General features: G+C 38.4%; 1 protein-coding gene across 8 annotated transcripts in view; it reads right to left on the reverse strand.

Annotated features, from left to right (window-relative positions):
* Window positions 1-13,302, reverse strand: part of ASAP1 (ArfGAP with SH3 domain, ankyrin repeat and PH domain 1) — a 165,311-nt gene that overhangs the window by 44,628 nt on the left and 107,381 nt on the right. For 6 of the 8 annotated variants that reach the window (XM_044450445.1, XM_044450439.1, XM_044450444.1 and 3 more), the window contains 3 exons: window positions 10,375-10,383; window positions 9,650-9,750; window positions 4,390-4,459 (listed from right to left, as the gene is read on the reverse strand). In XM_044450445.1, the coding sequence (XP_044306380.1) occupies window positions 4,390-4,459; window positions 9,650-9,750; window positions 10,375-10,383 (180 nt within the window). The remainder of the gene's footprint in view (window positions 1-4,389; window positions 4,460-9,649; window positions 9,751-10,374; window positions 10,384-13,302) is intronic. The other 2 variants (XM_044450446.1, XM_044450440.1) reach the window with 1 other exon arrangement.

Consider the following 13,302-nt stretch of genomic DNA (forward strand, 5'->3'; position numbering starts at 1 on the left):
GAGTGAAAATTGGTTGAAGATACATCAATAATTTAAGATATGGAGGTGATACCATACTATTGGCAGAAAAAAGCAACGAATCGAAATTACTTCAAATGAAAGTGAAAGAAGAAACTGAAAAAGGAGAACTTTTTTCATTAAACATTACAAAAATCAGGACAAAACATTTACACAACTAATCTCAACCATGAAGTGACTGAAATTGTAAGAGATTATTAATTCAAATGAAGACTGCCAAGAAATTAGAAGATGACTGAGACATGGAATGGCAGCAATAAACTACAAAAGATCAATTGTAAGGATGTTTAACTGGAGACTAAGAGCAAGATCATCTACAATATTTTATTTCTGATCACTATGTATGGGTATAAGAGCTGGAGAGTGTAAAAGATTGGCAGGAAGAAAATTAATATATTTGAAACATGATGTTGGAGGAGAGCTTTATAAATACCATGGACTAACAGAGAGACAAACAAATGAGTCCTAAATCAAATCAAGCCAGAACTATCCTGGAAGCAGTGCTGACTATGGTCAGTGATAGATCTGAAGCAAGTTGACCACTAACTATATAACCATAGCTAACTTAAAACCAGGAGAGGGAATCCTCAAACTTGTAGGCCAAAGGTTTTTTTTTTTTTTTTTTCATTTTATCACTGGCTAGGATTGCCAGTTGATGATCTTTTATTCCATTTTTAAACCAACAACAGCAAAAGGAACTACCCACTCCTATCCCCAGTACGTCACCAAAGTGCCTTTGCTTTCACTCGCAGGTGCTGTGCTAGTTAAGAAATAGCAACAGGGTTTCAGGTAGAGATGACTATAGCTCAATAGCAGGAGTTTTTAGGTTCAATTTAAGAGGTTCTGCCAGGCAGGTAGAAGAAATTTCCACCTGAAATCTTGGAGTTACTGCCAGTCAATGTAATAGGCTACATAGCAACTCTTAATATAAGGCAGCATTTTGTTTTTCACTCAGCTAAACTGGTGTGTTTGTCTGAGCTTCTCTGTTGCTAATAGGTGATACAACTGGGAATTCCATTCAACTAAATGACTCTTATGTCTGAGTTTTTCTCACTTCCCTCAACTGTTGCAGGTTTTAGTTAAGAAAGAGCTTGTGGGACAGGAGAATGAGATGATGGGAGTGGAACTGGAATTTTTTTTCAGCTGAGATTCCTGCATCATGCCTCTAAGTATACATGCATTACAATTGCCTTACTTGAGGTGGAGGTGAGTGCAGGAGAAGTAGAGATGAAGTTGAATTGCTTTTGTTTGATCTGGGTAAATGTGCTTATAACTAATATATACTTTCAATACCTTCTGAATATACATGCAAAGAATGAAACTGAGTTTCCCTTTGAGTGAACATGAAGAGAACACAGTTGTACTTTTGTTGGTTTTCTCAGTAAACATCCTCTAGTATAGCAAATGTCTTTAGAGTTGTGGTGAGGTCTGGCAACAGTTTGATATCAACAGTTTATGATTTAAATTGAAATAAAAATTAAATAAGCTCTGTTCCCTTGGTGTCACCCACCACAACTTATAGTTGTCTAAAAGCAGTAAATTGCTAATTGAGTTGTCTGGCAGAATCGAGAATGTGAGCGCTGGACTCATTCAGGTCAGGGTTTCATGCCAGGGTTTCATGCCACATTTAAATTAACTTAACCCTAAGTCTAGAAAATAAAAACAAAACACTCTTTAGTTCATCAGAGCAAACTTTAAAATACAATACATATATTCTTCTCCAACTTTGGAAATCCTTCCATTTTCTAAGTAATCAACAAAGCAAGTATACATAGCTGTCAACAAAATCATGATGCATCAAATTTGTGCACTCTAAAAAAATCTGTATAACCAACAAGACCCTTTTGTGTGTTTTTGGCATAAATGTGTGTTGAAAATAACAGTGTTCCTATTTGACAATTTCATATTTAAAAATCATTTAGACTAATGGAAGAGAATCAGAAATCTACTCCTATCCCTCCTCCTGTACTTCTAATTGTACTTTTGGCCTGTTCTATTTTATGAATGTTGCTAGCCATTCAGAGAGCCCTTAGAGAGCTAGTCAGTGCCTATAAATCTGAAATAAATAAGCTTTGTGGCTATTTTGTACCAAAAGCCAAATGCTGCTCTGCCATGAAGAGAAAAACAGATATTGGTATGTGTGTGTTTCACACATAAGTGCAGATTCATATCAGTCTTCTACTTGACATCCTTTAAGAAATTTAAAATTGGTGATCAATAACATGGTAACCCTAGCCTTTACCATATTGCATATTGCTCCAGACTAACCAATCAGTGAATGAGTCACTATCTCTAGTCTATCAACTATGAGACTCTTGCTTATGTATGATCACCATTAGCTATGACTAATTGCAACTTTAATACTTCCATAGTTAAATCAGGTATGACTCAATATTGCCCTATAATTGCCCTACAATAACTGCCACTGACTAAGAACTTAAGACACATAACGAAGATTTTTTTTGCTGGTCCATGACAATAAAATAAAATGAAATAAAATAAAGGTAATATTATATGGTCCTAATAAATGTATTGTCCAACTAAGTTTTATTCTCATTCATACTGTTTATGTTTGGTCCACATGTATGGACCTTTATGAAACTATATACATGTTGAAATAGAAGGTGGGGGAGAGAAAAATATCATTTCTGAAATGGTAGTAGGTGGAGACTTTCTAAAAGTTGGTTCTTGTCAGGGAGAAGCAGCATCAATTAACCCCCCTCTACAATTATCAAGACCCATACTACCCAAGTAGCCATACTCCAAAACTTTTTATTACTTAGGATTAAAGAAAGGAGAAAATCCAATTTATAAAATGTAATGTAATAAGGAAGTTTGTAGTGATAACAAGAACTAGAGGTAGAACTTCAAATTCTACATGTTGAAATGTAAGCCATCAACAGCTGCTGCTGATGCAAATTTGAAGACCAGGAAAAGTTTCAATTAAACTTTATTTTTAATATAAATAAAAATCTAAACAAAAATATGGAAATAAAATATTTTGTTACTGCAGTTAAGAACATAGTAACAGCTATAACAGATGAACCCAAAGGTTCATTATGGCAATTCCCAGTGTGGTGCCTGTGAGCAGTATGGAACCTGTGAGCCCCTCCAGTGGCACTGGCAAACAGATCCCCAGCATGGTACTCATGGGCATTGGAAAGTTGGTTAGTTTCTTTGATACACATACCTACGTAGTATATGTGTACATAGTCTTCAACAAATACACATACTCTTCAGCTAAGCAAGTATACATAGTTTTCAACAAACGTGGATTAAATATCCAAATATGTATGCATTTGAAGATAACATCCATATGCCACCTGTTCATATTTCAAAAATGTTACAAGTTTCTCAATCCATTACACTGTACGAGGTGACAGTTTTTCTGTCCAGTTTTGTAATACCAGTCTTCTAGCTATCAACAGGCTGCCAAGAATCCATTTCCCCTTACATGTTACTTTCCATGAAGCAGGTAAAGAACTGAAAACAGCATGTTCATCACTGAAGACGGTTCTAGTAAAAATTTATAATAACCACCTCCCCACAAAAAAGGATCTACTGGACATTACCAAAACATCCTTAAAAGAAGCATTAGCTGTACTGTACCTCCAGCAATAAGCTAAATTAGGAAAAAATGAGTAAAGAGATGCAAGCTAAGTTCCACAGATGTGGCAGGTAAGATGCCAAATTAGACATTTTGTGGTGGTGCCACAAATGTGCCTTCAGGTCTAAAAATGTTTCAGACCCTGGTCTATCTGATCTAGCACTGCATTCCCACAGTGGTCAACAAGACAAACAGGAAATCCAACAGCGGGAAACATGTTCTTGTGAACATAGATTTCAGAGGCATACTGCTTCCAGTACTCAAGGTAATACAGAATCATTATGACAAATGGCCATAGACAGCCTTATCTTAAATGAATTTATCTAATCAGTTCCCTTTAGAAATTGTCTACGTTGGTAGTAGCCATCACTATGTCTTATAGTAGTAAATTCCATAGTTTAACTATGCATACATGAAAGAGAACTTCCAGCTGATTCTCTGTCATTTATGTTAGTAGCAAGGAGGCAACCCAATCTGATTCAATACTAAGTAACAAATTCTGCATATACTCCAATGTGTCATGTAAATTACCTTGCTGCAATAGAATTTCAGATGATCATACTTTTACATAGACTTTATTTATAATGGCTTAGAAGGAGACTCAGTCATGCCAAGAATCATGTCTAACTCAACTCCCGCTGATTTAATAGGTCTACTCTAAGTCTGATGCACATGAAAAGATTTCATTAAACAGAAATTGTTACATTCAGTGAGGCAGAAAACAATTTGGGTATATAAGTAGCAGTATAAAAAAGGATACTTACAGTTGCATGGGATATGGTCAGAATACCATTCTTAACAGTGCATTTTCTTCTTTGCCAAACTTTCCGTAGCCTAAACATTAGAGGAATGTGACATGATAAAAATGTTTCAGAAGATAATTACAAGTATTGATATAAGTATGGGCATAAAGTTTGACTCTTTAATGCTTCTACTAGTTCACAGCTATTTCTTATACCAAAAGAGGTAATTTGCATGTGACAGCAGCAGCAAAGAGTGAGTGTGCTAAACACTGGAAAATACAGCCAATTCTGTCTATATATGAATGGTAACAAAAGATGGATAAATACGCCATGCTGTCTAACAGAGTGATGCTATGCCCATAACTAGCATCAAGAAAGCCAAAGAACTTTTTCAGAATTTCAGATTCAAGGTCTAAAAGTAGCTTGGGCCAGACCTGGGGATTCATGCTAAGATCCCTCTTCCTTTCCCACAGCCAGCCCAGATAGGAAAATTGCCAGCTGCCTCTCACAGGCCTTCTGAGTAACCTTGGAGAAAGGTTTTACAGGCATTCCATGCAGGCAAGAAGTGGAGGCGATTGGCACCATCAAGATATGACATATCCAGACAGTGCTGCATCCTCCTTCCCACACCCTCTGAAATGCCAGAGTTAGATGGCCAAAATCAGTCATCTAGTTTCTTTAAACAGTGGGAAGTTGTGTGGAAGTGACCTTCGTTTCCAGACTCCTCCCACTTTGCCTAGGATGCCAATTATCTAGGATGTCATAAAAAGGGTTCCTTGCAAAAAGGATATAAATGCATAATTATATAATTATAATATTATATTACAATCAAGAATAATAGTACTAATAAACTAAATGTACAACCATATTTAATCTCTTGTATGCAAAATAATCTCAGTCATTTTTCTTCATATTTATTTCAAATAAAATGGGGAGGGAAAACATGAAGCTGCTAGAATAATCTTTATCATTCCTGTAAATTCTATAGCATATTAGCCACCAGAATTGCACATGCAATCTAATTTAACTACTTGTGGACAGCAATTCTCCTCTGATAAAGAACCAAAATAATAAGCAATCTACTCCAGTAGAAGGTATATTTCAACTTATTTTTCTAAAGCTATACTCAAAGGATATGCTACCCCTAAGGCTATACAGTCTTCTTGATGCGTACTGAGTAGCCCTGAGGAGGAAACATGATTGTTTTTTCTCCTTGTTTGTAAAAGACATTTCACTTGGCTTCCTACATTCCCTAAAGCGGGGGTCCTCAAACTTTTTAACCAGGGGGCCAGTTGAAAGGTGCTGGTGCTGGGCGCGGGCTGAAAAGGTGGTGCTGGCAGTGTATGCGGGCCGGTGCAGGACCAGTGCGTGCAGGTGCGCACAGTGAGGTGTACGTGTGCGCGGGGAGGGGAGGGGAGGGGAGGCGGGAGCAGACATGCACCGCGAGGCAGGCGCACAAGGCAGCAGCTTGCTCATTTGGAGATCATTTTCTCCAAGCAAGCAAACCACTGCCTCCCCGTGCGCAGGGCCAGGTGGGCGGTGGCGGGCCCAAATGGCACGGCGGGCCGGATAAATGGGCATGGCGGGTCGGATCTGGCCCCCAGGCTGTAGTCGGAGGACCTATGCCCTAAAGTCTAGTTTAATTTTTTCTACTATTGTAGCTTGCTTTTCTTGTGCTTTATTTATATACTTATGTTTTTGTTTTATGAGCCAGTCAGAGAACTTCAGCTATTAGAAAGTACAGAAATATATATAGTTAACATAGGTTGCACCAGGTATGTACATTTTCACAGGTAACTGAATGAAGGATGGTAGCCTTAAAGTGGCAGAAATAAGTAAAAGACAATAAACATCTCACTCAGAGATGAGAATTTTAAAATTACTGACAGATTCCTCCTAAACTTTCTCTAATCCAGCTGAGTACTTCTGCTTTCACTGGATGGTGAGACTACTTTAAAAATGGGGTCCATCTTTAACTGCAGTTATCACTTCAATATCTAGCTCAGGGCAGGCACAATCTACTAGCAAATCTCTGGATGATTTCCAGTACACCAGCAAAGATTTCTGACTCCCAATTATTTAACAATAATCATAAAAAGGTTGCAGCACTATATCAACTCACTTGCCTGAACCATGGGCAAATTGTTTTCGAACTTCCATGTTTTCCAGCTGTAAAATTGGACATTATGCTTAGGGGAGATGGCACAACTTGCTTTTTCATAAAGCTGCAGAATATTTGTGTGTGGGGTTAACCATTCCATCTCTCAGTCTCAGTGTTCCAGACTTGTGGAATACGAGTTACTAATTGGATGCCTTTAACAAAATGCAGCTCTGCTGGTCAGTTTTAGATTTATGCTAAGATCTCTGTTCTGAAGTTACTGAAATATACATTGGAATATACAAATGAAAGCCATCCCAGTATGTGTGTGCATGCACATGTGTACACACACGTGTGTGTGTGAAAGTGAGATTAATACAGCTTAACATAATCCAATCCCAAAGATTTATTTCACAGCTTCAATATGAATGAATCATGGACAATTCACGGGGTGCAGTTCTATCCCCTGAGCCACTATTTTGTGTTTGACTTGACCTCATTGTTATTCTGCACATGACCAGTTGTTGGACTTTGATGCTCTAATAATAATAAAACAATAAAAACTGATTCCAAAAGCCTCAAATCTGAATGTTATTAGAGAGATGGCTGTATGCTGAATGTCACATCTCATTACAGATGGGATCCAGGAGCGAGTCTTTTTCTTCCCAGCATTTGAGCAAATGACAGAAGTCTTATCGCAGCAGAAGGGAACACATGGCCCTCCAAAGAAGCCAGCACGGCCAATGGTGCTGACAGGAGTCCAAGTTCAATCTCTGAATGGCTGCATATTCTCCACCCCATTCTTACTGATGCAAAAGCCACCAGGAAGCTCATGGCACCATACTTAGGTGATCTTCCAGCTGGCACCAGTTAGACCCAGATCTCTTTAGCTTCATCAAGATTGCTGCAACCATTTTCCTTTAAACAAGCGTCCAACAAGTGAGTCCAGTTGACTGTGTCTATGTTTCAGACCTGCTGCTTGCAAATTGTACAGGAATAGCTAAAATGTTCCTTGGAGCCTCTCTATAGGGGACTACTATGCAGAACGTCTTTTGGTCTGATTACTGGTATGCTTCTCACTTGCTGTGCAGCTGGGTTACTTTGAGACTTAGGTGCATTATCTTTAATAAAGATAAAGTGCTTCTACTTTTAGGCAGATTTATAATCAATAAGAGGTTTAAAACAATGATTGTGGCAAAATCAGTTTGAATTTTATTAATATGAAAATGTTCAAACATATTCAATGCTTTTTTGACTGAGTTTCACATCTGATGGCAACACACTTACCAAAATAAATGTTTAAATATTTGGTGGGGAAAGCTTTCAATGCAAATGCAGTAACAATACTGGATGTAGGTAATACAGGAAGTCCCCTACATATCAACCTTCAAGTTGTGAACTTCCAGAGATGTGAATGAGCTTTTGTGTACTCCACTGTAATAAGTGAGAGAGGTAAATCCAGCAAAGCGTAGAACAACATGGGTGCAATTCCACACCGTCACGTACCTGGAAATATAACATCAGGAAGACTTCCAGTAAGATCAATGGAAGTTCTCCAGTGTGACTATAAGCTTATTACAGTACACTACTATATAGCTCATTGTGTTGGTTGGGTACCTAGGCTAACTCTGTTGGACTTACGAACAAATTGGACTTATGAAGGTGCTCTTGGAACAGAACTCATTTGTATGTAGGGGACTTCCTGTAATGTAATATTAAGAGTGTGTATGTACATGTATGCGCACGTGTATAAGTATATACATCTCTCTTGCATGCACGCACATGTGTGCATGCGTGCGCATGCAGACAAGATCAAGTCCATGTGTGCTAAATGTGCAACTTGAAATTCAGGAGGAGAGCTGTTCAGTTATCAGTTCTCACTGGAGATGGCAGTTTTACTGGAATTGCAGCACACAGCGTATCTTTTCCCATTAAAAGGTAAAGGTTGCCCCTTGACATTAAAGTCCAGTCATGTCTGACTCTAGGGGGCGGTACTCATCTCCATCTCCTAGCCGAGGGAGCCAGCGTTCGTCCACAGAAACTCTCCGTGCTCATGTGGCCGGCATGACCAAACACCGAGGTGCACGGAATGCTGTTACCTGCCCACCGAAGTGGTACCTTTTTGTCTACTTGCATTTGCATGCTTTCAAACTGCAAGGTTGGCAGGAGCTGGGACGGAGCAACAGGAACTCACCCCATTGTGCAGATTCGAACCGGCGACCTTTCGATCCACCAGCCCAGCAGCACAGCGGTTTAAACCACTGCGCCACATGCATCCCTTACAGTTCTACTAAAAACCCTCCCCAAGTCAAGCTGCCATGAGTTTCCAATGACAATAATATGAACTTTCTGTTCAGGGCTAATACAAGAATGTTGGGTGGGGAAGAGATTAATGTCGGGATCAGAGCAGGAAGAAAGAAGTTACTGCATGCTGCAGGTATGATGAAAATTGCCTCTGCAAGAGCTATTAACTATAAAAAGCTAACAGAACTTAAGTGACCTTTTTAGTGTCATACTGAGTTTGACACTTAGTAAGGGCAGATATTCTACATAGATAAAATTCCCTTTTCAGAGAGAGGATGAGAAGGATTTTTCAGTTGTAAACACAGTATTATAGATCAGTGCTAAGGAATACTTAACTGTGATATGTTTTTACTTTGTATGCAATACATCAAAGAAGTCAAGCTTGAAAATTCTTTATATGTGAACAGATAATTATACTAATGTACTTGACAGCTTGTTTTTAAAAGCAAGAAGGCATATATAATATGAACATTTAAAATCAATATAGCATACATATTCATAAATTTTTTCAGTAAGCTTCCTTATAAGGGCACTGTGTTCCCAAGAGCTGGAGAAGAAATGCAAGTTTTAGCATAACACATTTTACATTTATGCATGTACTGAATTTTTATGTGAGGTTTGCTGTGTTATATAAAGATATGTAAGTTGAAATGTTGCCAAAAATATTCCTTCCCTCAACAGTCATCAGACTTTCAGGTCAAACAGGTTATTTAGGAAAATCATTTCAGCAGTTTTTGAATCATATATATTTCAAGGTTTTATAACCTAAATGCAACATGCTTGGTTTGATCCGACAGAACTGATTATTATGTAAGAACCACCATGCGGTTTTCTAACAGTGGCTGGCTCCACTTATCAAATATATTTCACAGTACATACCCATCACTTTTCTTTAAAAGATAGCCCTTCTTCTCACTACCATATTCCTTATTTCCCTGAAGCTGGTGCATACTGTATCCTCCTTGCCTGCTCTGGGAATCCTACAGAGAAGGATAAGAATAAATCAGTATTTTTCTACTTTTTTCCCTGTTAATGTTTGACTTATTTTTCTTGTTTTGTGTTAATTACTTAACTTATAAAACCACAATGAAAAAAAAATGTAAGATGTAGTTTTGCATAGGACTTTGAGCTTGTTACATGGAGGGTTTTTTGGTGGGGGAGAGGAGAAGCGTTTAACATGTGAAGGATTATGAAATACTTCCACAAAATGATGAAAGCTTTGAAAGACTGAAGAATATTATAGTTAAAAAAGTTTAAAATATTAAATGTTTAAAAGTTTATAATGTCAACAGAAGCAAGTAAGCCATACATGCAGCACAGTATATATTTGCAGAATAAATATCTTCCTTATTTAACTGACTTTACCAAGTTATACAACTTAGTTTTATTCACAGTTTGTAAAGGAATGGATGTATCCAATGAATACATGTGTGTGCATGCTTGTATATACATATATATGCAAATACATGTGTGCATATACACACATACTTAAATATACACATTATACACACATACACAAACATATAACCTGGTGAAAAAATGCTGTGGTTTAAAGATCTGCAAATTCACTATGAAAACGATGATTCATTAAAACTTTGACTTACTCTCCTAGACTTCGATCAGGAAAGGCAAAGGCAACATAGGAAGAAAAGAGTAGAACATTAAGACAGCATTATTTGCTAAAAGAAGATGTGCATTTTGCAGTATATTCATTCCACTAATTCAGTTTGTCATACGGGCATCAATAAAAGCAGCAATAAATTTGCATGTTTAGTTGCTTCACAGTTGAAGTTACACAGCTCCTCATAGAAAGGATATAAAAAAAGGGAAAGTAAGTAAAGGGACAAGTAATGGCAAAAAATGAATGCTTGTCATTCCATAGCATGAATTGTTCTGAAAAAGCTGCCACTGATTCTAGCGGCAGAATCAGTGGGATTATTTCTACTAGTATGGATTTAATTCACAACCCCATCCCTCCTCCATGTTTTAACACTTGCAGTTCCATTACTGGAGCAGGGCTCAAGTATTAAAAGCAGTTTCCACTCCCTCAAATTTCAACTGTGTTTGTATGCCATGCTATGCCCCAGACAAAACTCAACAATATCAACTAGAAAGCAACATCTAAATTCTTCAACAGTGTCAATTTTACAACAAAAACTGGTTTAGAAAACCGACTAAAAGCATGTCTTCTGTTCCTTGATTTTTTTTCTCTCAAGAAAAAATGTGAATTGTTTAAGTAATACTTGGTTAAGATATTTTCAGAAGAGATTCAATCCACCATACATAAAAGTTTTTAAAGTCAAGAAAACTGCAGACAGGTATGAATACCATACAGTCCTGAGAATCCACTGGTATCACCTGACATCAACCTTGCTATGTCTTCTAGACCTTCTGTCTTTGTCCTCTGGGCTGCTTTATCTCTTTCAAGTTTTCCAGGTGTTTTTCTACTCCAAAGATCCCTACTCCTCAAACTGCTTTTCTTATTTTAGGGTTCCAGATGTGTGCTTATAATTGTTTCTAGAACATTGCAGGAAGGAAAGTACTCCTCCCTGTCAACCATTCTTCTATTTGAAGCAGTTGCCTCTTAAGGTCTTCTTTCTTTCTTTTCTTAAAACATTCCAGTCATGGGTTAATCACATGCATTTCCACATAAGTTGAAATATGCATGGACGTATTTGGTTAGAAATACTGCCTCTGCAATGATCATAACAGGTTACATTTTCACAAACATTAGAAACAAACTATAAGACACAGCAGGTAACAGATTAGATTATGAAGGAAGAGAACTGCCTTCAATTTTTGATAATAGTTTTGGTTCAGGTTATATGGAGTTTATTTCCTTGCTGTGGCTGCTAAAGTCAAAAGCGCAGAAATTCAGGCAGCCACAGAATGGCATTTACCGTACGTCAACAGAACAAGAAAGGGGGCAGAAGGTTCGATTGAAGGTCAGGGGTCTTTCTCAGTTTTTTTGGTGCAGGAAAGTCTGCTCTGAAGAAAAATGGAAATTCTTTATTTACCATGAACTTCTGTTAACCTAGAGTGAAGCAGGCTACCTTGTGTTGGGAGGCCCTGCCCCTGGGAAGGCAGACTTAGAATGAACTTCCTGGAGCAGGCATAGCTGCCTGGAAAGTCTCCAGTTGGTGCTTCCAGCAAATCAGATTGGACAGATTGCCCTCTCCATGCTGCTGCACCAAAAGGGCCCTTGAGAACCCAACAAACTGTGAAAGAAGGGGATAAACTCTACTTGCCCAGCCAACTGTCCAGAAGAAGCCCAGACGCAAGGGTGGACTTAGCTGGCTTCCTTCACTCTAGAACATAAATTCACTGGTGAATAAAAATTTTGGTTCCTCTACGAATGCAGGGGGTCAACTAGTGTTGGGGATGTGACATTCATGAACTCATGGGGGAAAATAGGCTTCAGTTTGCCAAAGAGGTCAACAAAATTTACAGCAAATGTGAACCTTCTGGTCAGATTTACAAAAGTAGGCTAACTTAAGTTATATAAACTAGAGGATGAAAAGAGAGCTTTTAGAACAACAGGAGGAAAATTCAAAGTTAGTAGGCTGAAAAGGAAGAAATAAGTTCAAGAAAGAAAGCTGCTTAGAAAAGCAGAGAATTCTAGCAGTAAGATATTGCTGCAAAGATCTTCGATGAAATAAAATCAGTGTGGTTATGGTTTCCTTGAATGCATTTACCCTGGTCATTTTCTTACCCATATGGTTTTATTTTCTCTGTGTCTGCTTGTGCATATTCTATAATCATTCAGATATTGAAACCATTTCCCTAATAATAATACTTTCTCAGAAAACATTTATAATGTTTTTTTAAATTTTGTGGTTTATTTATTTATTTAGAAAATTTCTATGCTGCCCCATTCGCCGAAGCCTCAGGGCGGCTCACCACAAAAATCAATTAAAATACTATAAATTAACAATATAAAATAAGTCGCCCTGGCCAAAGAATAAAATAAATAAATACTATTAACAGTTAAAATGATGTTTGAATAAAAAGGTCTTCGCCTGGCGCCGAAAAACAAATAACGATGGCACCAGGCGGACATCTCTGGGGAGCACATTCCATAGATTGGGTGCCACCGCAGAGAAAGCCCTCCTCCGAGTACTCATCCTCCTAATTTCCTTCACAGAGGGTTTCCGGAGAAGGGCCTCTCCCGCTGATCTCAGGGGGCGGGCGGGCATATATGGACATAAGCGCTCCTTCAGGTAACCAGGACCCAAGCCGTTTAGGGCTTTATAGGTCATCACCAACACCTTGAATTGGGCCCGGACTTAAATGGGGAGCCAGTGAAGCTGACGGAGGACTGGAGTCATGTGAACATAATGCCCAGTCCCCGTCAGCAGCCTGGCAGCTCTATTTTGAACCAATTGAAGTATCCGGACTGTCTTCAAGGGTAGCCCCACGTAGAGCGCGTTACAGAAGTCAAGGTGGGAAGTCACCAACGCGTGTCACTGTCACCAGGCAGTCGTACTCCAGGTAAGGGCGCAGCTGATGGATCAGCCGAAGCTGAAAGAAAG

Source organism: Varanus komodoensis, unplaced genomic scaffold (genome assembly GCF_004798865.1).
Source record: "Varanus komodoensis strain SLA01 unplaced genomic scaffold, ASM479886v1 scaffold66, whole genome shotgun sequence".
NCBI lineage: Eukaryota > Metazoa > Chordata > Lepidosauria > Squamata > Varanidae > Varanus > Varanus komodoensis.